This window comes from Berghia stephanieae, chromosome 6 (genome assembly GCF_034508935.2).
Source record: "Berghia stephanieae isolate SIO BIC M18660-M18661 chromosome 6, UCSD_Bste_1.3, whole genome shotgun sequence".
Classification (NCBI taxonomy): Eukaryota; Metazoa; Mollusca; class Gastropoda; order Nudibranchia; family Aeolidiidae; genus Berghia; species Berghia stephanieae.
This window is the reverse complement of record NC_088365.1, coordinates 55,505,081-55,532,455: the sequence shown is the minus strand read 5'-3', so window position 1 is coordinate 55,532,455 and position 27,375 is coordinate 55,505,081. Positions and strand designations below refer to the sequence as shown.

Sequence of the window (27,375 nt, the reverse complement as noted above, 5' to 3'; positions counted from 1 at the left end):
TTCTTCTTATATCTAAATTCTTTGTCCTCTCTTTTTTTGTCTTTCGCTTACTGCAATTATTGACAATTTGAAAAATAAATTGAAAGGTCAAAGTTGAGGTTTTTTACCTTTCTTTCATTTCTTTATTATTTTTTTTTTCGTAATTTACAAATTAATGTTACCTTTCTTTCTTTCTTTAATCATATATTTATTTTTCCCTTTCAAAAATAATTATTATAATAATTTATACCCATAATCTTTTAATGCCAAATAGGTACTCAACTGTGACAGGCAGGCTGAACATAATTAATCCCAATGAAAACGAAGACCAGGGATCCTTCCAGTGCAAAGTGACGAACAAGTATGGTACTATTCTCAGCTCTCCAGTGGAACTTAATTTTGGAAGTAATTATTACATTTTTTAAATATAATTTATTATATGACTTAGCTTTTTAAGAAAAAAATCCATATTGTATCATTTTCTGCTGAGTCTGATAGCTCATGAAGCTTGAATTTATTGTTATCTATTGCATGTAGTGGGAACAGAATATTCCTTCTTCTGGTTAAGGCAGCCAGCGCCATCATGTTGACGATTAATGCTGCTTTGTAGTATTCATTAGGGAGGTGGGCAAGACCCTTTTTAAGGCTTCCATTTTGGTAGCGTATACAATTGCCTTGCTTCTGGGAGGCTGTTCCATTCCTTTGCTATTTTGGGGAAGAAAACTCGATTGTCTGTGAGATGTTTTTAAGGCTGGAATATTGTATGTGAGTGGATGTGATGTACGAATGCTACGTTGGTGGGTTGAAAGTTTTGACTGAGATTTGGGTGTAATGTTGATTTTACCGTGGTGATATTTGTAAAAGTTAATGAATCGTGACTGTTGGATATAACGTTTGCTAATTTCAAGCGTTTTCCCACCATAGTATACACTAGATCCAAAAACAAATGGGATTGAAAACAATGTCTGATCTGGATTTGGAGATTTGAATCGCAAAAAGTCCTCTGAGTGCCTGTCGTTGCAACAGTTAAGCAAGTAAGGCATTGAAGGACTCTACATGTATCAACTTCTTTGCAACTGCAGCAAGTTTCAAGACCCCAGACAACGTCTTCTCCCTCTCCTTTTCTTTTAAATCAGCCTAGCAGCATTGCTCTGGACAACATAAAATTTCTAATTTTATCTTTTGTTTCATGAGCCATTATTGAGTCATCTAACCAACTGTTGATAATAAAGAAAGTTAACTAAAATTTTGGCAATTTTTCTTGGAATCACATGGCCAATTTAGCTCATATTTCTTACAACTATGTGCATGATTTTGATGACACTGATTGATGATTTTCATTGATCAATTTTATAAAAAATGCCAAGGGTAGTGCATGTTCGTTTTCCCGTTAGAATTTCTGGGGGGTTTTTTATCATTAAAATATGATTTGTCGCTGCCTATCAATGACTTGGGGGGTCCCGATAGCTCTGTAGAGCACTCGCTTCACACGCAAAGGGACCGAGATCGATCCAGGGTGCAGTCAAGATTTTTTTTCTGACCTTACTGTCCACCCAGCAGTGATTGGGTAGCTGGGTCTGTTAGATCTGGTGGAAAGTACTTTGCCATAGACTAGCATCCTATCAAAAGAGTAGGGAGCAATTGCTGTTGTCCGTTTATGCTCGAGAAACTGGGATAAAATCCAGCTGCATGGGCCAAATGGCTCTGAAGGACTGCTTTTTTTTTAACAATGACTTAACATTGATAAAAAACATTTATGAAGTTTACATGAAGGTTGACAATATTTTTATAAGATATCAAATATATGATATTAAGTGTGTTTTCAGTGCAGCAATGATGATAGTTAAGACATAATTTTTTGGGGGTGACAATTGAAGCACTGTTTAATAATTTTGTTCTCTTTTGAAAATTGTTTAGGTCATTCATTTAACAATTCCTTTCAACAGGCATCAGCGAATTTGCAACAGTTGCTTCAGCAAATGTGGAGGCATATGAACAGAAGGGTGCTCAGTTGGAATGTCCGACTATTACAGGATCACCAGGTTGGTACTAACTTTTAATTCATTTTTCCCCCTCTTTTATCATTAGAGCCTTGAGAATGAAGCCATTTTGGTTTACGATAGGAGAAACCAAAGATTTGATTACCAAAGCTCATATCAGTCGATCACTATAAATGACTAACAAACCTAAGCATTATTGAACCAATATCATTTCATATCAGAAGCAATTAAGACCTTACTGTATTAGGCTTTTCAAAGCTTTCAAGAAAGTAGGTAATGGTTTCCTTGAGCACATTTAAAAACTATTTGAAAGACTCTCTGACATAAATAGAGACTATAGTCATAAATAAAGAAAAGTTGTTACAAGTGTCAATGGAACCAGGGGTTACAAAAGGGTCAATTCAAGGTCCAATTATAGTTCAAATGCTGCCCACCTTCTAACCTTAGCTGTCCCACAAGAATAGTTGCCGATAGTACTGCATGCCACAACAGGATAGCAGCAAATGAATTCCCTTTCATTATCTACAAGGGAAAATGGATGTGCTGATCAGACGATGGAGCACATCCTTGGAGAATGCCAGGATGGGCCCAGCTGCACTGACCATGATCTAAGAGTCTGCTCCTCAAATGCTGTGGAGTGGGTTCAGTGTTGGAGCGACAAGCTATGGTGATGAGCCACTCTGCAGCACTGCAAAGTGAGATAGAATGCTATTTGCTAAAGACCACTGCATGGCAGGGAGTTGAACTCGTCACCTTCTGAGTATGATACAAAGACCGTACTGTTGTGTCTCAAATCATCTCACATAATTATGTATGTGCTGCAAGCACATAATTTTGAATTTTATATACCTATTTATCTGATAATTATCCAATGTCCTCTAATAATAATAACATATTTCTGTTGCAGGATTGGTGTACCAGTGGTACAAAAACTCTCCAACCTCATTTATTCGGCCCAACCTACAGACCCATTCTTTCATTTCGGCGTCAGGAAAGCTTCTGTTTTCAGAGGTGGCCGAGTCGGATGAAGGGACTTATTACTGCATTGCCAGTTTGATGGGTTTTGGTCTCAATCGAAATTACATTGGATCCTCACAGAGTATTAGCAGAATTAGTCGAGGTTTTCAACTCCTTGTCCAAAAGAGCGGTGAGTTAAAATGCATTTGTAAATTATATTGCCATATTTTTTTTTTCCACTTGACTCAGATAGATCAATTTCATTTGGGTTTTTTTCTAAGGTAGAGTCCAAGACAATTCAGGTGATGTTTTCAGTACAGGATGGATATTTAGACAAAGCTGAGATGGTACTAAAACGTTAATATAAGTATCATGTCAATATACTGGGAAACCAAAACTAATGCAGGGAAAACGGTGGCAAACGCAGAGCTACTAAGCAATGTCAATCAGGATCAATTTGGAGTCTTTAAAAGTTGTGATATTTAAGAATCTGAGGACATTATTGGCTTTTTTACTTTTAATCCTTGAATTTGAAGAGGCTACTGGTGGTGGTCTTCCAGGAATCCTCTTTATATTTCAACTTTGGCTAAGAGGTCAAACAGGGCATCACCTTAAAGCATTGGTGGTTTAAAAATGCACAAGATCTTTATTGTTGCAATTGCAGCTTTGTTCGGCATGGCTTCTCTAAGTTAGTATCTTCAACTTGTTATCAAAACTAGATGTTCATGATCAAATCTGCGTTAATGCACGATTTATATCGACTACTGTTATAAAGGGAAAAAATCGGGACCTTGTTGTGCGTGATGTTGATATTTATTGTTGTCAATATAAGTACTGTCAATATATCCATGCCGGACTGTAATATGTATATATGTATGAATTGTCTTCCCCCATAAGTCAATGGCTGTTCAGACAACTCGATCATTTCAATGTGACCCACATCTCATTGTCCATTTTTAATCATCCATTCAGAAAATTACGTTCAATCATCTCTTGCATGAATATGTAAATATTTAAAATATGAATTGCTTGTTATTTAAAGTCCTTAACACTGAAAATATACTGAGTTATTGAAATGTCTACTGAGATATTCCCTGAACTTCTCCAATTAGAAGACTTAACTTATCTCTTACTTTTTGAACAGAATTTATCAATGGTAAAATGACTTACCTCTGATGATTATGATATTTATTTAATCTGCTTTGTATGATTTAAATACTTACATTTCACGTTAGGGGGCAGTATGGCTCAGCGGTAGAGTCTTTGCTTCGTACCCGAACGGTACCGAGTTCGATCACCCGCTGCTGCGCTCTGTGGCCTTGAGCAAATCACCTCGCCCTAGCTCAATTTGTGGTGCTGCACCGTGGCTGACACCTGGGTTATTTCCGTCTTTCCTCGCAATAGACCCAAGAGACAAATTTCTCCTATGGGATGAAAAAAGGAAATTTTTTATTATATATTTTTATTTTTTATTCAAGGCAGGAAAGTAAATGTGGCATGGTCTTTGCATTGAAGGCATTTATTTTAATTCAAATTTTTTGAGCTGAGCTTAAAATTCATTTGTAAATATTAGAGTCATCTAGACATAATACCATTTTGAGACGATTGGTCACACATAATGATTGTTTTTACCTCAAAGAGTACAATTCCTTTATCCTCAAGGTGGAAGCACTTTTAGTGTTGAAATTCAGAAAGAGTTCATTTACGTGTACCCTAAGACACCAACAAGAGGGTCAACAGTGAGATTGGAATGTTTTGCATATGGATCGTAAGTCTAATTGTTTCTTGAACTTAAAATCTTAGACTATGCTCCTGGGTTTTTTTTGGGTTTTTTTTGTAGATTGCACGACTTTGTTAGGGTCTGGATAGCTCAGTGGTAGAGCATTCTCTTCACAAACAAAAGTGTGCAGTTAGTGTCCATCCCAGTCATTTTTTTTTCTAAACCCCCTATTCACCAAGTTGTGATTGGGATGTTCGTCTATTACATCGAACAAAAAGTTACTTTGTGATAGATTAAAACAATCTAGCGAGAAATTGTTTACTGTCCATTTCACTTGACAGAAACTTGGTTAGTCTCCAGTTTTATATGCTGTTTTTCTTACATAATTTCATTGTTCCATAGTATTTATGTCACCTTGATCATAATATCCAATACCAAGTTGGAAAATAATTATCACATTACATGCATCTTTAATCTTTTGAAAAATTTTGCATGTTTGTAAGTTTGTGTGAATTCAGATTACTCATTTGGAGAATAGTTGCGACATTACATGCATTTTTAAGCTTATGACAATGATGTATATTTAATTGTTAATGTTTGTTAATTGCATATTATCTGATTTTCTCGTTCCTTTTTTTTTTTAATCATCTGTATATTATGGTAGTTTTTAAAAACTCAGGCCACCTGTAAACCAGCAAAGTGTTTTAAATATTGATTGATTTTAAATTATGATGAGAAATATCTTCCAGTCATTATTATTGGGTTTGTTTTTGTTTTTTCAGTCTACCTCTGACATATACATGGGGCAAAGTGAATCGACCACTTCCGGAGGGACGCCACAAGTTTGACAGTGTCAATCGAATCCTCATCATATATAATGTCGACATGTACGATGAAGATACGTATTTCTGTAACGTCAGTAGTTCAAAGACAAACACCAAGCAGTCAACATCAATCCATTTGGAAATTTTAAGTAAGAACATTTATTTTTTTAATTAATTTGTTTTTCATGTTCTGATATTTATTACATAAACAAAACAGCCTAGTTCTACATAATGAAATGTGAACTTTATCTCAAACATTAAAGTTGAAATTTTCGACTTTACTTTCCAAGAAATTTGTATGTTATAATTAGGTAATATAGAGGAAAAAAATCACAGAGTGGAGTAAGACAAGTTAAAACTACTATTCTCACCTTTGTTATTCATAATGGTTATTTCATTTAAAAATTAATAAATTCCAGTAAAATAAAAATTTATAGTTATTTACTTGTTTTTCCTTTATTCGGACAATATGTTACAAAACAAATCAAATAGAATGACAAAAGATGTGTAAATGATAGATTGAAATACATAATTCAAAAACACAAAACATTTATAACACGCAACACACAAGCTGCAGCCATCAATCAACGCAAGTCAGGGTTGGCTGCTCGTCTTTTCTTGTGTACTTTTCAAAGGTATCCATCACCAGTTCATTTCATGTGTTTTTATATGAGAAAAAGAAATGTGATTTTAATTGGACAGTTCCAAGGACAATATGCTATCCCAAGTTTTAACTCGTGTGTTAACTTTATCTGGCTTTTTAAAGTAAGTCTAAGTCAAGTTATTTTGACCACACAATATTAGTGTTTCATATGAGACCTTAACAAATTAATATTTTAATTATAGGAGTCTAAAAAAAACAAGTAGTCCATCAGAGCCATTAGGCCCATGGAGCCATAGTTTATTCTGGTTTCTATAGCACGAAACGGACGATAGTAAGTGATTGCTACCCTTTGGATAGGACACTAGTCTATTGCAAACAGTTTCCACCAGACCTAAGAGACCCATCTACCTAATCACTGCTGAATGGAAGGGGGTCAGAAAATATCTTTGACTTCACAAGAAATGAATCTCAGTCCCTTTGCGTGTGAAAGTGAGAGCTCTTCCGAGGGGGTCTGATACACTTTATAAAAACGGTGTCCAAATAACATTGCCAAAACCTTTTTAGAATTTGGTTGGTTAGGCCACTTGTCTTTAAAACTGAATGTTTTTGACCATATTCATTTGTTATCTCTGTGTCTTCATCATTGTCAAGTTTTTTGCACTTTTTTAAGTAGCCCTTCAGAGCCATTAGGTCCATGGGGCCAGATTTTATCCTGGTTTCTATGGCGTGAAACAGACAAAAGCAGTTGTTTGCAACATCACGGATAGGATGCTAGTCTATTGCAAAGTACTTTCCATGGGATCTAAAAGACCCAGTTACCTGATCACTGTTGGGTTGACAGGGTATAAGAGAATATCTCAACTTCACCCGGGATAGATCTTAGACCCTTTGCTTGTGAAATTAGTGCTCTACTAACTGAGCTATTGGGACTTCCTTTTTTGCACTAACCACATGAAACGTTTGGGGTTTTTTTATTTTGTTTATTTATTTTATTTTTTGGGGGGTCATTATTTAGCTTTTTATTTCCAATTCTTCTTCCAGCCCGCCCATACTTCATTTATCCCTTGAAACATCAACACATTGATATTGGCACCAGACTGACGTGGCATTGCGAAGCCGTTGGCAAACCTGTCCCTCAGTACACCTGGTATAAAGATGGAACCAAGTTGACCAGTTCTGGCGGTCTGATAGTCTCAGGCAATACGATCACCATTCAGTCTGTGGAACCCAAGCATAATGGAATGTATCAGTGTGGGGCTAAAAACGAGTTTGGGGAGGCTTTTTCTACGGCTCAACTCAGAGTGTTGGGTGAGTTTTAATATTATGCTGAATTTTTGCAGGATTGTGAATTCTACATGTTATAATATGTATTTACAGTCGACTCCGCTTAATCGCACACCCTTGGGAGTTCAGGTTAGTGTGTTGATTAAACGGAGAAGCTAATAACAGCATCTAAGCCCCAGCTTTCATATGCCATTCATGTAAGACCTTCCCTGTTAGGTTTTGAACGGATTTGGGACCGTCATGTTCAAGACATGACCTCAAGAGAATGTTTGTGAGTTGTTTTTTGGGGTTTTTTGTTGTTTTTTTTTTTAGTGGGGGGGGGGGGTTGGGCTTGTTCTTTTTCTTTTTCTTTTTTCATGTTTTATGGACAACAAAGTGTGACATCGTTGTAAGAAAAGTAATGGTGAAGCGTTGATTGCTTTCTATTCTGTTCACACTGTTTATAAACCCTTGTCTCCAATCGTGCCAATGTAGATCATCTGTCAACCATTCTTCTTGGATGTAGCAGCGTTGTTTGTTCACCATGCCAAGTTTTTCAGTGTTTGTCAGGGTGATTTGTAATATTCCTATGACTCATCCTTATCTTCATTATCCAGGTGTTGTCTTTTGTGTGGCTGAATGGAGCTCAGTAGTTCCTGAGATGTCACTGCTGATGGGTATATTGTTGTCCATTGTAACAAATTAATCAAAGGCTTCAGCCGAAAAGTTGTGTGGAACGGGAACAGCATCATTGATTTCATATTGCTGTTGGCTGTCACTCCAACTGCAGGTGTAGCGATTTATTTTTTGGGTTGTGTATCACCCCTGCAAGTAGTCTTTTATTGGGAGAGAGATGGTCGAATGAATTCATTGGGGTTTATTTTTGTGTTTTTAAAAACACCATATGATATTTATCAGTGAATTGCCTTTCAATATTTTATTATTACTTAAAGATTAAAATGTATCTCATAACCATTTGAATATACTCCTCAAGACAGGATCCTGTTCTCGTGTCTGAATTGAACAACTAGATTGCTCTTAAAATTCAAAATCTACCTTGCCTGCCTATTTAAACGAGTCCGTTCTATCTCTTTTTCCATGTGTGCATTTAAGTTCTGACCCATAACATTTTTGTTTTGCCAACATATTTATATTAGCTGACCTAACTGCAAAACTTCTGTTGTTGTTTTTTTTTACCCCATTTGTACCCCTTATTTTCTTTCCTTTCTTTCACCTCCAAAGAAATCAAACCCTCTTTTGAAAAGACTCCAATGATCAAGTTCATCACTGGAGCCATTGGTGGAAATGTGACTTTACAGTGCGATCCAATCGGAGCACCAAGGCCAAAATTTACATGGTTCAAGGATGATTCCACCATCAGCGAGAATGACCACTTCCAAATTATGTTGAATGGCAATCTTTTTATTACACAAATCAGGAAGGATGATGAAGGAAGATACATATGTCATGTGGAAAACTCTCAGGGCACAGCAGAGGATTACACAGACTTTAGAGTGAACGGTAAGTTATTGAAAATCAATGGTGAATGTTTGATTTTAGTTTTGACTTTATCATTGTGACAAATGATATATGTGTGGGTTGTGCGTTTCCCTTCATGAACAACAAATAACTATTCCTTTCAATCCAATCCATTATTGTGTTATTACTGCAGTGTTGAAAGTAAATGCAAGATTGTTTAGGTGAGAGTTATTTTGCTTGGCCTGTTCAGTTCTAGAGCATTGATACATGAGAGCTAACATGAGCAGTGTATAGATTCCTAAGTTTTTAAAAATGCTGGATACTGAATATGTTGCTGCTTGAAGCAGGAAGAAATAAATAAAAATAGGAGATTGAATGGAAGCTTCAAATTAATGTCTGTTTTCTAAGTTCAAAACGGAGTTTGTTTCATCTCCAAATCAAACTCTGACAGAATGAATTCAGATATGTGTTTGTACAGGAGACTCGTGTACTGTGTATATATATATATATATATATTTCTTGTGTTTTTCTCAAGTTTATCGTATGGGATTCTGGTGTCAATTCACATTTTTGTCTTCTCCTCTTGGCCAGTGTTTCTTTCTATAAGTATTTATCACAGATAAACCAACATACTCTTCAGATCCATAAGGATCATGAAGGCAGAGTTTTTTCCCCCTTTTGAGTACTGTGAATGAAGTTTGCCACCCTATATTTAAGAGGATGTGTCTTTTCTATCTCAAGTACTTTCTGCCAGATCTAACAGATCCAAAGTGACAAATTAAGATGGGTTTTTCCTTCTGCTTTCTCTGGCATTGTTTCATTTACACCTTTCCAGATCTTTATCTAATAGATCCAGTTCCACCCAAAAAATAAACTTTTACTCAGATATTGAAGCAGCAGTTTATTTGCTTATTATTCCACTGCTTTAGCAAGTGAGCCATCAGACCCCCCCCCCCCCTTCCTCCAAATTAATTCAACATCCGTCAGCCTGGTATAACGTACCAACACACAAAACTTGAGTAACCTTAACTGTTTATAGTGTGATTGATAGAATTTAGTGAGTACAAATCATTAAAATGGCTTCTGAAAAGAATAACAAAGAGCTGAGTAAAAAATATTTATGATGTCTCTCTCTCTCTCTCTCTCTCTCTCTCTCTCTCTCTCTCTCTCTCTCTCTCTCTCTCCCTCTCTCTCTCTCTCTCTCTCTCTCTCTCTCTATCTATCTATCTATCTATAGATAAGTTAAAAATAAATATTATACGGAACTTAATAATGAAAGTTGGTTAGACAATTTAAAAATATATATATATTATTAGATACTTCTTTTCTCTTTCCTACCTCCAACTAATAAACGTCATGTGAAAACATCTATCACTGGCATTATCGTTTCAGAGAGAGCACAGTTTTACCAACGGCCTAAAAACGACAGGGTGGAAGTGAACCTTACAGTGACATTAATGTGTCAAGCCTCCCATCCCCAAAACATGGATATGATTTACATCTGGTCTTTCAACAATCACGTCATCGACTATGAGAGAGAACCGGAATATAAATTGGTTTGTCCTTAACCTTTTGTTTTAAAAAGATATTTCTGATTTCTCTCTCTCTCTCTCTCTCTCTCTCTCTCTCTCTCTCTCTCTCTCTCTCTCTCTCTCTCTCTCTCTCTCTCTCTCTCTCTCTCTCTCTCTCTCTCTCTCTCTCTCTCTCTCTCTCTCTCTCTCTCTCTCTCTCTCTCTCTCTCTTTTTTTTTTTTTTTTGATCAGAAAAACGTAAAATGGTGAAGCTGTTGAGACAAGAAAGAACTCAAACCCCCTCTGACAAAGTTTATGGATCAGATTAGCAGTCACGCAGTCACTGAAATAAATGAAAATAAATGTTAAAATAGTCTCCCTGATTACTATGATTTTAAACATTAAAAAAAAAATAATGAAACAAACAAAAAAGTTTAATGCAACCAATACATTTTTCATTTGAGTATTGTAAGTTGTGTTGCCAGTCACAAGTCGGAATAAATGCAGAGGGGGCTACGGTAAAATCTGAAAAATGCTTGCTTAATTGGGACACTGCTTAATTGGAATGATTTGTTTCGAACCGAGCCGTCCCAGTAAAGTGGCTTGGACTATATGTAATATTTTTTGTTTGTTTTCGTACAATCTCTGATGTTGACAGGGCCGGGGCAAAGAAGAAGGATACTTGTACGTGACTGGTGCTCAGTTCCGTAATGAGGGAATCTACACATGTGCTATTGTGTCAGCTTCAGATAGACAAGAAGCCAGTTGTTACTTAACAGTTGAAGGTATGCGTGATCTTGCTTTTGAGTGCTACACCTATTATTGTTACTATATTTTCATCATTATTCATGGCATTGTTTTTGGTTGATCAGAAATAGTTGTCACTCTATTTCACAATTGTCATCATCATCATCATCTTCATCGTCATCATTATCATCATCATCATCATCATCATCATCATCATCATCATCATCATCATCATCATCATCTTCATCATCATCATCATCATCATCATTCTGAACAAGACTCCACAGCTATGTGCATCAAAGCAGTCCCGAAGACTATGACCAATTCAAGAGGATGGTATGGACAGCTGCAAAGAAATATATACCAAGGACATTCAGATTGGACTACATCCCATGTCATCATCCTTAAGACAACTACTATTACTACAGCCACCAGCACATCATCATCTCTACCGCCAGTACTACTACAACACCAGCACATCATCATACCTACCACCACTGCTACTTAACTACAACTACTACTACTACTACAACCACCATGACATCATCATATATGAGTCTTAATCTACACGCTGAAAAATTTCCTCCTTTTTTGTGACCAGTCATTCTCACCCCTGAAGATGGCAAGAAATGATTTGTAACACTGATATGACTCACAACAGCAATAAAGCTTGGGCAGCCATCAAGAAACTCGATTCTGAAACAAAGTGAAGAAACCAATAGAACCGTTAAAATTAAAGCAAATTCCTCACTACAAATACCTATGTGCAACGATTGATGATAGACTCAAGTGGGATGAACACATGAAAATAATTAAATATAACATGTGCAGATCTACTTATTTTTTATCAAAACTTTCTCAATTTAGAATTGATAAAACCCTCTGCACATTATTTTTTAAAGCGGTAATTGGAAGCGTATTTTTGTTTTGCATAACAGCTTGGGGAGGCATTTGCCCAGCATAGGAAAAGATCAAAATAAATTCAATTTTGAAAGAATCTATTAAAAACTATATAAATGATGTTGTCAATGTAAATCTTTTATATGAGAAATTGTATATTATTGAAATAAATAAGATATTAAACGACCAGCATCATCCACTAAGATCATCTGTTATTATGTCAGGAAGGAATGGTCGCTCCTTCTCTGTCCCAAGACGGAGAGACACCGAAAATCCTTTCTGTTGTCGAGTGTTATGATTTTTAATACCAAGCAATATTTATTTTTAACGACCTAATAATGTAAATGTTACCTTATTAATTTATTTGTTTTGTAGTGACAATTTTAACTATTTTACTGTTTTTAAATTATTCATATATAAAGCACAACTCTGGCTGTGAAACCACTCCTGATTTTTATATATATATATTATGACATTTTTATTATCTATTTATTTTATTATGTAAATTATAATACGTCTGTACAAAAAAAAATCCTTTTTTGAAATGCAATAAAGTATTATGCTTATTATTGTTATTATTATTATTATTATATTATTATTATTATTATTATTATTATTATTATTATTATTATTATTATTATTATTATTATTATTATTATATTATTATTATATATTATTATTATTATTATTATTATTATTATTATTATTATTATTATTATCATTATTATTATTATTATTATTATTATTATTATTATTATTATCATTATTATCTCATTATTATTATTGTATTATTATTATTATTATTATTATTATTATTATTATTATTATTATTATTATTATTATTATTATTATTATTATTATTATTATTATTATTATTATTATTATTATTATTATTATTATTATTATTATTATATTGTAATTATTTGGATTTTTAAAGTTATCACATTAAAGAAAAGTATGGAAAATATAATGATTAAATGACTTGCATAAGATTATTTCACATGATTTTTGCCTCCTTGTACAGGCCCACCTGGCCCACCAAGCATACCAAAAGTCTATGAATTGAGCCCTATATATGTTCTCAACCCATCGGACGGAGCAAACCTGGCAACAACTCGTTGGCTTACCTGGTTTGATGGGGATCCCCATGGAAGAGAGCCCATCACTGACTACTTCATACAATACAGGACGGAGTATGATGATAAGTGGAAAATCCACCAAGATGGGAACCGTGAGTTGTTTTTTTCATAAGTTATGACTTGTAGAAATCACTAATAGGCTTCAACAGTCGTGACGTCACTTCCCTCGTAATGACATATAGTAACTTAGCAACTGGTTCTAAACTATCGGAACAATGGCAGACGGCCTAATGAAATACTTTTCAAACGAGCATAAACATAAACATGTATCCAGAGGAGAAAAACATTATAGATCTGATCATGTTTTGACTTTTATACATTCTGATCACATGACATGTGAAAAAGTTCTAGCCAGGTACCGATTTTCTTTGTTTAGAACCAAGCTGCTCATTGCTAGGCGGATGTGACATCAGATTATTAAATCCTATAATCAATTGCAGAATTTCCAAGAGAAATACAGGCTTGCGTACCAGTCTGAAATTGCATATATGAAATTTTGATTCATACCCTAAAGGTACCGAGTTCAACACCTTGCAGCTCTTGTGTGTCTTTTAGCAAGTCACCTCACCCTAGCTCATATTGCAGCACAGCTCTTGTCTTTCCTTGGAATAGACCCTAAGGACAAATTTCCTGTTGGGGATGAATGAAGAGAATTTGTGAAATTTATTATGAATTTATCCAAAATATTAAGATATATGAAAATATGCACAAATAAGGGGGAGGAGGGGGGGGGGGGGGAATAGAATATACCAGAAAGTGACATTAGTTATTTACAAGGGTCCCTGACCAACAGCACCACATAACATGTAGAATGAAACATGATGCGTGTTAGGCGATATTACATTTTTTAAAAACTAGAGACAACGGTGTTAACGGCCAGGTATTCATTTTCCACCTGAGTACAGTGAAAGAATGTGAGTAACGTGCATTTTCCAGTGACTCAACTATGCGCTGAGCGAGGCTTGAACCCAGGACCTTCCGATTGGAAAGCGAGTGCCATACCACTAGACCACATAGCTGCACAATGATCCATTTTCACGAGCAGGACATGTCATGAGTTATGAAATAGGTTGGTTGGTAAGTCAGAAATAGGTAACTACAATTTTTTGAGGAACAAAATTAATCCAGTTAGGTTTATTTGAAACTTTAATAGTAATTGTTCATAGCAGGGCTATCTATTTAAACTCCTGATATTTGTATATTTAAAAAATAATAATTTTATAACAATTTTTCTTTTTTTTTACCCATCAGAGATTCCTGTAAGCATGACCACAGTTGAAGACAGAGACAAGCTTCACTATGTTCGCCTCACTAACCTCAAAGCAGGTGCTCAAAGCATGTTCCGTGTGATGGCGCGCAATGCATATGGCATTGGAGAACCAAGTATGCCGAGCAGTAAGTACAATTTCCATTTTAGACTTTAGTATAACTTCTATATTAACTCTCTTCAAAATTAAGATTATTAATGAGATGTGTTGATGTGAGCTAGGTTGATGGTGGTAGGGTCGAGTGGCATGCACTAAATCTTCCAAAATGATTACGAAGTAATTTTTAAACTATGTGTTACACATTTGTGTCAATATCTTTTCCTTTCTGGTTATATTACAACTGCGAACTTCTGTGATAAGAGTTCAGTCGACTCTCTGTATATAAAACTATCCACAAGAGAATTGTGTGAATCTGCCAAGAATTCTGCTTATTTACTAATTTATTTTTTTATTAAATGTGTTTTCTATGTAAATTTAATAATGGATTGACAAGGTACTTTGTGAAATTTGTAAATTTAAGACTCCTTCAACAACCTATTATCAATAATTAAAATTTAAAGGAAGTAACATCTAATTAAGTCTCTTGTCTACAGAAGTAGTTTTAGACTATTGTTGATGCAATAATGAATTAGGAATGGTCATCGCATCATTCAATGTTCGCATTATCTCCTCAAGTTTTATGAAAAATAACCTGATTGAGGACCTATTTACTTACAAATTAGACGTAGTAAGCATACAAAAGACCAAAGACAAGGCCAATGATGAAATAATATGAGGTTGCTGGTCTCATTACATTTGAACATGAAAATATCCAGGGAGGGCTCAGTTTTCTAATATCAAAGCGTCTAACACCTTATTTAAACGAATACAGATTATCACTGATTATTCCGATATCGACATATAACTGTGGAACCTGGGGTCTCACAAAAAAAGAACTTAGAAAGTCTTGATTCATACCACTGCAAACAATTACGTCTCGTAATCGGAATCTATTGACCAGAGACAATTACAAATACTGATCTCTATGAAAAAAAACAGGGTCCAACGCCTAAGTACAATAATAAAAGAACAGCGATGGAGGCTATTTGGTCACATCTTACGTCGAGAAGATAGCATCCCAGCCCAAACTGCAATGACAGAATATTTCCTTCATGGCAACAAATATGTAGGGAGACCACCAACATCAATTAACTACGCTGAACCAGGACCTCTCTACAAGTCAGAAATTTCTGGATTCAGATGAGTCCAAATTAATCACTGAAGAACTAAGAAATACTGCAGTGCCCTCCATACTAAGGTCAAAACAAGCCTCAAACTCTGGCCCAGGACCGTGACCAATGGAAACAATTAACAACATGGATGGAGAGAGCAGCTATACTTATCGACCAAGACTGAATCACACAATTCTCAGCAAGCGTCATTCAGACTGCGAGGCTTACTACTAATATATTACAAGTGCTTAGTTGTATGAAGTGAGGATAGACAGGTTTTGAGAAAATTCACTGATTTTTTTTTGTTTTTTGTTTGTTTTTTTCAGAGTACTCCACAATACAATCTGCTAAACCGACCAAGACTGTCACTAATATAAGAGGAGGTGGGGGCAAAGTGGGAGACTTAACTGTTTGGTGGGATGTAAGTTACTATTTATATGATCTAGTAGTCCTTCAGAGTCATAAGTTCATAGTCTCGTGTTTCTTTATCATCAAAGGACTGTAACAATTGCTTGTTATCCTCTGGATATGTCATTAATGTGCGGCCAAAGCATTTTCTGCCAGACCCAACGGATGCTGGTTGTGTAGAGAGATCAGAAAAAAAATCTCAACTGACATAGGAGATGACAACAGTTTCTTTGCTTGATAGAAACATGCCCTAACAATTGAGGTATGAGGAACCTTTTTAAAATCTGAAGTGGAAGAGATCACTTCTTGTGATATTATTTATTTTATTACCTATGTTCTTGATTGAAGCCGAGAGAGTACCCAACTCATAAACAAACAATTCTGTTTTAATTGCTGGAAAATCATAAATTTTCTGATCTCCCTATCCTGCCTCCTTTCAGCAATGATAATAATATATCCAGTTAATGGTACTTAAAAATTGCATTGTCTTATTTAGAGAGTAGCAAGCAGTTATCATCGAAATGGCTCTTAGGGACTATTTCTTCACCTAACTTCATTAACTTCAGGCAGTGTGGCACAGCAACATGATCTCTTCAAACCTAGAGGAACCAGGTTCTACACAGGGCCACCATGCTTTTTAAAAAAAAAGTTTTGATGTAGATCTAAATGCAAAACACAATTCTTTTCATTTTTTGTCCAATCCATTGGTCCTTGACTTATGCCTCTTTTCTCCTGGAGAAGCATAGGGCCTCAACAGCACTCTTCCACCTTCTTCTGTCCTTGGTACAGGCCTTTGCTTCACTCCAGATAATATTGGAGACGCACAAATCTTGGTTTGTTTTAGACCACCCTGTTTCCTTGTGCCCTGTGGGTTCCATTTGAGAGCCTGCTTGGTTGTGTTACAGGACTCCTTCCACAGGGTATGACCAATCCATTGCCACTTTCTACGCCTGAACAGGACATCTATTTGCTCTTTCCTTGTCCAAAGGTCAGCGTTTGGCCCTTTGTCAATCATTTTAACTGGAGGATTTGTCGAAGACAGCGATTGACAAAAGTTTGTATCTTGGCTGACGTAGTCAATGTTGTTATCCAAGTCTCTGACCCATAGAGCAGGACTGCTTTGACATTAGTGTTAAATATTTTAAGCTTGATGTTTGTGGATATCCTAGAAGCTTTCCATATTGGTCTCAAAATATGCAAAAGCCTGGCTCACTTTCTTGATTTTATCAATGATTCTAGCATCAGTTCCACCTGACTCACTGATTTTTCTTCCAAAGTATGTAAATTCTCCGACATCTTCTATTGCTGTACCAGAGATGGTGATTTGGGATTCTTGTTTGGAAATTATGCACAATAGTTTTGCCTTCTCTTCACTAATCTTGAGACCAACACGCTGAACTGTTTTTTTCTCGGGCCATGACTTTGTTCTGCAAGTCCTGTAGGCAGTGTGAGAGGAGGGCTAGGTCGTCTGCAAATTCAAGGTCTTCAAGTCTTTTTGAAAATGTGCATTGAATGTAATTGTTGGAGTTGCCATATGCTGTCATTTTCACCCAGTCCAGTAACACAAGACATAGAAGCAGGGATAGCAAACAGCCTTGCCTAACTTCTGAGGTAATATCAAATCCTCTGAGAGTCAACCATTATGGATGACTTGGCAGGAGAACCTGTCATAAAGTCGTTTGAGCTTTTGAGCTTTTTATTTTATATCGCGCAATATCCACTAAACGCGCTCAAAGTGCTTTACAAGGGTCCCTGTCCAACAGCAACACATAACATGTAGGATGTGACATGATGCCTGGTAGGCGATATTATTACAATTTTATTGGACAGAGACACCGCTGTTAATGGCCGGGTACACCTGAGTACTGTGAAAGAATGTGAGTAAAGAGTCTTTTCCAAGGACTCATCTATGCACTGAGCAAGACTGGAACCCAGGACCTTCCAATCCGAAAGCGAGTGTCATACCACAACACCAAATAACCGTTTGATGATGTTTACAAACTTTTCTGGAACCCTGTAGTGGAGAAGGATGCTCCAGATGCTTTCTCTGTCTACACTGTCAAATGCTTTCTCAAAGTCTAGAATGCATACACAGAGGGATGATTGCCACTCAATAAACTGCTCAATGATGATTCAGAGTTTGGTACCACAATTGTGTTTTTATCAGATACGTGAGCATATTAGACTCACTTCAATTCAATTTGGTACAAATTCAAATACAAATCAAGAAAATGTGCAAATTTCATCAGGCAGAATCAACAATTTGGAAGTAGGTAGGAATTGCTAAAAGGAATAAATGAATAAAAATGTGAGCTTTGTTTCAATAATAAAAAAAAAACGAATAAAAACAAAACTTGAAGACTTTATAATGATTACAATGGTAAAATTAATTGTAAAATATGATATTGATAACATTTAACTCTCTCCATTTCATTTTAATTGAAAATCGAACCAATTTGTTTGACTTTCAATCAAGGTGAACTCCTATAGATTTTCACCCCTGTCCTCAATCTGCTTGTAGGGCAAGTTTTCTTGCTTCCCTTCAAACAATAACCTTGGATAAGATAACACTGTACCTCTGTAATTTGACTATTGGTATTTGACATTGATACCCCTGTTTCAAGTCTTTTTTCGAACCCTTCATTTCTTATCCAGCCTCTCCCGAATGAAGATCACAACGACAAGATGAGAGAACTGAAATACAGAGTAGAATGGAGGCTGCATGAAGAAGGTGGCAGAGGTGACAAGTTTCAACATGTAAGTTCTCCCTTCTCTTTTTAACAACCAAATGATCCAGTGAGTTGAGCACAGACACTTATACACACACACACACACACACACACACACACACACACACACACACACACACACATATATGTGCGCTCACAAAATGAAAATGAAAGAAAAAAACGTCAAAAATAAAACATATAGTGATTTGGATCTCATTCCTCTACAGAAATAAATAATATGAAATTGAATGTAAGCTTCAATTTAATTACAAAAACATATCAAATGAACGTTTCGGGTTCCCCTTTATCAACAAAACAGGATGAATGAAACACTACAGATGCTCGAGCTTTGAGCAGCAACATTTACATTTCCTCTACAGATGCAATCGGTATATTAAGTTGTTTAGTTGGTTTTTTTAAAGCCAAAATTGGCCAAATCCTTATTTTCCTCATGATTAGGATTTTGAGGAGAAAATTGATAAGCATCCATAATGAATTACACTTTATCAATTCTAAAGAATTTAAGGGAAATTTATGCTTTTTGGATTGAATAAGATTTTTTATCTTGAAACATATAATGATTTCTATTTTAAATTTATGAGATGACCAAAATGTTTTACAAGTGCTTCTAAGTTTCTACAATTAACCCTGTGAATTTGGCGTTGCTCATGTTAATTTTATCGGATTCTTTTAATTGTTATAAATATTTTAACATAATTTTTTTTACTCTTTTTAATTCAATTCTTTTTTAAAATGATTTTTAATACATTTTACTTACATTTTTTTTTTAAAACTTAGACGTCTAGTAATATTTTTAATCCATAAAAAAAAATTATTTTCATTTTTTAAATCCAGGCTGTTGTCTCCCACTTGGATGTTTGCGAGACTAAAACCAACATTGAGATGGGAGCTATACTAGTGTGTCAGTTTGTGAAACTAGTGGGCAGTCAGCATTACTACACAAATTATGACATCAGAATACAAGTATTCAACTCGGTTGGATCAGGACCTATGTCAGATATCACAATTATCAGATCTGCTGAGACTTGTAAGTGTGTAAATTGTTATGTCCTTTTTTATTCACATTTTGCATGATCCCTATTTTGGTCCAACTCTAATAAACACACTTCCCTCCCTTACAGGCTTGATGTCACCGCATAAGTATTATCTGTAAATATATATATATATATATATATATATATATTTTATATATATATATATATATATATATATATATAAGAAGAGAGAGAGAGAGAGAGAGAGAGAGAGAGAGAGAGAGAGAGAGAGAGAGAGAGAGAGATTTTTTTTTCTTCAAATTACAAAGGCCGTAACTGGGCCTCATTCTATAAGGTTCATAAGTTCTTACTAATCTTTACACTGGCCTGAAACCTGGAACCCAGCCTTTGGATATAAATTCAAACTCAGTTCAACCCTAAAAGGTATAAACGATTTTATTTGTTGCTTGAACGTACAGTTTTGGACTCACAACATGGCCCTAATTAGTCGGCTATTAGGTACCTATTCATTGTTCATTTTTCACACATTCTCCTCACCCCTTTGGAGGACTTAAATTTGAGGTGTATTTTTGGTTTAATATTATGTTGTCTCATTTTTGCTCTAGATTTTGTGTGCTGGATGAACTTTGCACAGCGCTTAGAGCATATCGCTTACCATGACAAGTACTCTAAAACTGCAATCTTTTTCACGGCTTAGAATGCAGTACACTTTTTTTCTTTGCGGCTCACAAGATTGGTTCTTCCTTTTTTATATAACCTACCCATTTTCAGCTTTATATCATCTTTATTTATTTATTTATTTTTTGTCCTAAAGTGCCCCAGGGATCCCCAGCGGGTGTGTATGCTTTAGAGTATAACGCCACCGCCCTCATGATTTACTGGAAACCAGTGCCAAATGTCAGAGAAAGAGCTGGGGGCACCTTGAAAGGTTATAAGGTAAGTTCTATCAGTGATAATAATAATAATAATAATAATAATAATAATAATAATAATAATAATAATAATAATAATAATGATAATAATAATAATAATAATAATAATAATAATAATAATGATGATGATGATGATGATGATGATGATGATGATGATAATAATAAATGTACATTTATATAGAGCTTATGCCGAAGCTTCTAAGCGCTTCACATTGACTATCAGTAAAAAACATTACACACTGTGGATTCGGACATACGAACAAAAGCTCACACGCATGCAATTACACACACTCACACAGAAACACACACACCTCCATATACACACTGTAAACAAACATATTACTCACACCCACACACACACACACACACACACACACATATATATATATACATATATATATATATATATATATATATATATATATATATATATATACACATAAATACACAATAGACATACATATATACACACAAACATCATATGTCAAGATCAGATGCTGTTATAATCCTATCAGATCTTCATGTCCAAATAGTGGGCCAATGTATGGACCATACCCTTTGCTTGCTTTTTGCCCAGATAAGAGAATTGCCCCATTGCTCTATAATGCCTGCTTTGTACTTGATTTGTAAATTTTACCATTGTGCTTGATGAATTCCAAGTCAGAATGTAGAGATTGTGAGATTATGATTATCAATTCTCAATCCTAATTTTACTGTTTTCACAAGGCTTATTGCTGCTTCTATTTTGACATTTAAAAAATCATTGTTTTGTGAATTAATTAGAAAAATTAATCAGTCAAAAAAAATAACTGGTACATATTTTTATTCCATCAAAACATCAATTTCTATTGGTATTCAAATATGGAGGATCTAAACGGGGACACAGCCAATTTAAATGGATGTTTTGATGGAAATATTTTGTAATCTCATACTAGACACGTTAAGATTACTACTGATAGGAGTTTAAAATAGTCCTCTTTGTCTTACGGGCTGGTTTGTTCTATAATTGTTTTCATTCTTCTCGAGACTTATAATATATTGGCTGTTGCACATTTTACTGGTGCCAAATTGGTTTAAAACTTTTGCAAGGACTAAAGCTCTATATTCTTAGAGAAACAATCCTAAAACGCTTTTAACAATAACCTTACTCAATTACATTGTACATCTTATGATGTATTGATCTAAACTGCTGCAATTGTTTACGTTTGTGACATGGGTGTCTACGGCTTAGAACTCACTTTTTGGGTTTTTTAAAAGAACAAAATCTTAGCTGGACCTCCTCTAAAGCAGATAAATCAGAAGGCATTTTTTTTTTATGGTTCAATGGAAAAATGGATAAATCTAGTAACCTCTAATCTCCAGCTCCCAAGCTTTTCTATCTGTTGTTTAGAAATTCTTTGATTTCATTCTTTTAAAAAAAAATTATTTAGATAGGAATAGAAGAGGAGGGTGGGAAGGTGGGGGGGGGGGGGGATAGAATTCCTTTGAGCATCAAAGATTTGAAGAAATGAATGATCGTTGTTAAAATTGTCCACAAATGGATATACTTGTTGCTTTCCTCCTCTTCCGCTGTGAACTTGTTTTCAAACAATTAAATATAGTTTAAGAAAAATCATATTGTTGCTTTATTTTTAATTTTAAATTACTCATAATAGACCCCAAATGTTGCTCGTTCTTGATTTACAGAGAAATGAGCTTCAGGACCTATGGCGGACATTTAATTGCTTTTATTTCACACATAATTTTTATCTTCTCCTTTTTTTAACAGATAGTTTGTTGTAGGTTAATCCCAAATTTGTCCAAGTTCTCTTTTTATTTATTTGTTTTCAAATAATACTTTGGGATTTTTTTCTTTGTTTGTTTCCATTGTGCATTTTTGAAGAAACATTCATTTATATTTTGTGAAAAATCACATCTCTTTTGGGTTTTCTTCATATTGAAATTTTGTCATTTAACTCTTAAGTTTATGTTCTTTGGTACAATACAATCTAGTTTAATCAAGTTTCTATAAGCTCCCATATGCTATATTTGATTTGTTTTGCCATTTTTTGAGTCTCATATTTTTCATTTGAAAGTATTTTCATTTATATTCACTTTTTATGTTTTGTCCAATGTCTCCTATTTATTTTGAAAGATAAACTACTGGCGACGGGACTATGACACCGAATACACAGCCCTTCAGAACATTATTGAGTTGAAAGAAGGTCAGGATAATCTGAACCAAGGCTTGGTCATAGGTTTGACCCCAGTCACGTGGTACAGATTTAACGTTCAGGCTTATAACTCTGCTGGAAATGGTCTCAAGAGTTCTGACATGGAACAGGAGACATTGAATAATGGTAGGCCTTAATTCGGTTATATTTCTATCTTCATTAATCCATTGTTGAATTGATTTTTATTTTGTGCGGCTATGTGGTCTAGTGGTATGACACTCGCTTTCGGATCTGAAGGTCCTGGGTTCGAGCCTCGCGCTCTGCGCATAGATGAGTCCTTGGAAAAGGCTCTTTACTCACATTCTCTCACCGTACTCAGGTGTAAAATGAGGACCTGGCTGTTAACAGCGTTGTCTTTGTCTGAAAAAATTGTAATATCGCCTAATAGGCGTAATGTCCCGTCCTACATGTTAAATGTTGCTGTTGACCAGGGACCCCTTGTAAAGCAATTTGAGCACATTTAGTGGATATTGCGCATTATAAAGCTCTTTTTTTTTTTAAAAGTCATTTTCTTGTTTTTGGCTGTTTTTTCTTTTCATTGCATGAAACTATCAAAAGCACTTAACCCTCTCTTTGCCAACTACAGGAAAATCGTCACATTCGTTACTATACAATGAACATGATAAGATGTCAATTGGACAAACTCTTCATATGTGAAACCTACATAGCCAGTTGCAGAGTTTAAATTTATTTAAATTTTATAACTTACACATGAGATCCAAGGCTGTTTCTTTAGATTCCAAACAACAACAATATATATATATATATATAATATATATATATATATATATATATATATATATATATATATATATATATATATATATATATATATATATATATATATATATATATATATATATATATATATATATATATATATATGCATATATATATATATATGCCTCTTCATTAAATTAAACAGTGTAGGATACAAAGGAATGGAGACCCAATGTAGTGAGTGCCCAAGTCATGTAATTTTAGTTTAAAGCTGAAGACAACCCTGAAGTGAGGATTTTCCCTCTTTATGTAGATCATTCAAAATGTGTCACTTTGCTCTTATTTATTGAATATTTGTTATTTTTTTCCCCTATGGACAGGATATATGGAATAATGGTATAGCTTAAGTTAGTTATATTTCTATCTTTTTTCATCGGTTTGTTGGTTTGATTTCAATTGTTTTATTATTTCACTCTTAGCCTTTCTGTTGTTAATGTTATATGTACTTGATTTGAATTTGCTATCCATAAAACAAAACAAAAAATTCAATTAAAAAACAAAAAACAACTAATTCTACTTACCTTTTTATTTTTAGTGCCGGAACTGTTTCCTACAGAAGTTTATGTGTACTCAGTTGAAGGAAAAGGAGTACGAGTAAATTTTAGAGGTATCAGTACAAGAGCCAGAGAAGAACCGCTACAAGGCTACAAGGTATTGTCCATGCATAGACTTGACTGTCGAATTTACTTATTATTGGCAATTGACTCTAAGCACTGCTGCATTTTATCATGATTTAACCGATTTTTATTCAGATTTTTAGGGGTCAGCTGTGGCCAAATTACTACAGATTCGGATTACTTTTTTTTTTCGCTCTGTGAAGGAATTGGTGGAAATATTGTTATTGGAATCAGAAATGGATCTGTTTTGAAACAAGGCTATTCTAAATCCATTCTTAAACGTTTTAAACTGACGATTCATATCAATTAATGGTGGAAATCATGGACAATGTGTTGAAACCAATTTTTCTCTTAAAATTCTAGGGGATTATTGGTAGAAAAAAAATGCATCCTTTTGTTTGTAATCATATTTTGTAGCTAATTGTCCTTTTTTTTATTTTATTTTTTTTTTATTATTTTTTTTTTTTTATTGTTTTTTTTTTTGTTTTTGTTTTTTGTAAGTGAAAAAATGAGTCTAAGACTATAAGAAAAGACACCTTCCTAAAATTTACTTTTTCAAAATGAAAACAATTTTTTTTAGAAAGAAAGAAAATTAAACATTATCTATAGTATGTTTCAGGTCGCTGGCATGCCACTCTTTTCAAAGTTTCAAATGTTGGTCTGACGATATTTTGGCACTGTTGAATTTGGGTTTGAAATAGGGCATAGACTGAAGTCTTCATGTTTGTTTAATTTCTCATATATATATATATATATATATATATATATATATATAATATGTATATCTTGCCTTCGACTTGATGTTTTTTTTTTTAGGAGAGGGTTTGGTTTTTTTAGCTCAACTGCTGGCACTCATGTTTACATTTCTTAGCTTAGATAGCCTGGAGACATAACTTAACATGAAAAGTGGGGCATGCTCAATGTTTATTTGATTATTTTGAAAAAAATTAACATCATGTTGACAGGTACAAGTGTGGAAGAGCAATGAGAATATCCGTAGTGCAAGAGAGTATGACTTCGGCAAGACGAACAGTGGTACCATCAAAAACCTCAACAGCAGTGTCTTATACCAGTTGAGAGTGTTTGCGTACAGTAGGGCTGGACAAGGAAAGAGAAGCTCCCCAACTGTGTTCTTTACTGTCGGAGGTAGAGTATTGTAATGTGTTTATTCTCCTTGTTTTAGTTTTGGAGATGGAGAAATTTTAGAAAAGTGTAGAGTGAGGTGAAATGAATGTTCTTTTTTCACTGCATATTATGAACTTCTTTTTTTAAAACAAGGTCTTGACTTCATCTTTTGCTGAAAGGGAATTCCTCCAATAAATTATTTTGTAAATTTCTTTTCTTATAAATCAACTCTCTGTTAAGACACATGTAATCGTAATTATTGACAAGCCTGTGTCTGGGTGAGGTTTACTTTTGCGCTATATAAGTTTTCAGCATTAATATTATTATTGTTTTTGTCATCTTCTATTTTTTTTAAACTCTTTTATTAAAAAAAAAAAAAAATTAAAAATCATGTTTTTTTTCCCTGATGTTCGGGGCTTTGACCTTTTTTTAATCTTTTATTTTCTTTCCAATTTCCTTAGATGGTCAAATTCTCAGCAATCCTGAAACAACAGAGATCATGTCTGGAGTGTCGTCCATCAACCCTCTGTTAATTTTTACACTACTGGTCGTCATTTTCACTACCTGGATGCAGCATGTATAAAGGAAAAAAAAATAAATAAAAAACAAGAATGAATGAATGAATGAAATATTATAACTTTAGATGATTTTCCGTCTGTGGCTAAGCGTGGGCAGCTCATTTGTGATCAAACATCTCAAAATGGTATTATATCCATGTGGACTAGATACTTAAAATTTAATTTCAAGCTTAAAATTAGAGAGTGAGTTATATATATATATATATATATATATATATATATATATATATATATATATATATATATATATATATATATTAAAATGAGTTTTAAAAAACCAAAACGACTCACATTTGGCCATTACATAATGTGTTTCGTCAGTTCATCCAATTGGGGTATAAATATTTATATGATTTTCTAAAGTCTGATAGGATGACGTCATACAAACTCAATTTTCTTAATGAAGTTCATTCGGACATAATACCAGATTGACAAGGTCGATTGCATTTGTATTTTTAAAAAAATAAAATATATATATACATACATTGGCTTCATCTCCCAAGGTTGTTGACTTTTCATTTTTATCCTCCATATTATCTTCACCAATCGTAATATCTATCATATTATCTAAATGAATGGACGATTGAGTAAAAGATAGGGAGAAAGAGAGAAATAAAAATTAGTTTGATTTTGATAACTCTCCATTTGTATTTTGTAAAATAGAATTTTAAATCAGTTGCAGTGAGAACAGCTGATTGATCAGAATAATGTTTTAAAATTTCCATTGTAAATAGATTAGTTGTGGGTACGAGGCGTGGACGGATTAAGTTGTTTCAGTTAAATTATTGGCACTATTGTGTTTCTACTGACATAAGCCTATATTTTTCTTTTCTGAATTTATTGCATTTTGAAGATGGATAGAATTGTAAAATGAGAAAATGTGATCCACTGTCTCAGAATTCTATTGTGTCGGGATGAATGAAACTCCAAATATTGGATTTAAAATTGAAATGGGACGAAATATTTATTTCTGAAACATTGCAATGTATGAAATTGTATTTATTCTCCACCATCACATATGGACTTTTTCATGTTTGGGTCTATCAATTCAGTTTACAGCACCTAACTCATCCCGACATAGTACTGCGTTGAGACGACAGGTCACTATTGTTTTTGCTTAATATAAATTTTGTACTAAAATCCTCTTAAAATCATTTAAACATAACCCCTTCTTTTTATTTTTGCCAGTTGCACAATAGGAATATAAATGTTGATTGAAATAAATACCTCTCGTTTCACAAATGTCAAAGTCCCTCTACAATTTTTGTATCAGATACATAATTGCCCCGTCATAAAACTTTCATTGAATTTCTTCTTTAATGCCATGTAGAGGATTTTGTTGAAGATGTCACATTACTTTCTGTGCTGTTTTTTT

At 34.3% G+C, this 27,375-nt stretch overlaps 1 protein-coding gene across 1 annotated transcript in view; it reads left to right on the top strand.

Annotated features, from left to right (window-relative positions):
* Positions 1-26,031, top strand: part of LOC144975300 (contactin-like) — a 36,963-nt gene extending 10,932 nt beyond the window's left edge. Inside the window, exons 8-26 of the mRNA XM_078919256.1 lie at positions 254-384; positions 1,926-2,021; positions 2,887-3,126; positions 4,599-4,704; positions 5,439-5,629; positions 7,126-7,392; positions 8,590-8,868; positions 10,219-10,382; positions 10,996-11,122; positions 13,009-13,215; positions 14,375-14,518; positions 15,929-16,023; positions 18,666-18,767; positions 19,595-19,787; positions 20,570-20,691; positions 22,822-23,026; positions 24,216-24,331; positions 25,263-25,443; positions 25,884-26,031. Of these exons, the coding sequence (XP_078775382.1) occupies positions 254-384; positions 1,926-2,021; positions 2,887-3,126; positions 4,599-4,704; positions 5,439-5,629; positions 7,126-7,392; positions 8,590-8,868; positions 10,219-10,382; positions 10,996-11,122; positions 13,009-13,215; positions 14,375-14,518; positions 15,929-16,023; positions 18,666-18,767; positions 19,595-19,787; positions 20,570-20,691; positions 22,822-23,026; positions 24,216-24,331; positions 25,263-25,443; positions 25,884-26,005 (3,088 nt within the window). The 3' untranslated portion in view covers positions 26,006-26,031. The remainder of the gene's footprint in view (positions 1-253; positions 385-1,925; positions 2,022-2,886; positions 3,127-4,598; positions 4,705-5,438; positions 5,630-7,125; positions 7,393-8,589; positions 8,869-10,218; positions 10,383-10,995; positions 11,123-13,008; positions 13,216-14,374; positions 14,519-15,928; positions 16,024-18,665; positions 18,768-19,594; positions 19,788-20,569; positions 20,692-22,821; positions 23,027-24,215; positions 24,332-25,262; positions 25,444-25,883) is intronic.
* The last annotated feature ends 1,344 nt before the right edge of the window (positions 26,032-27,375 follow it).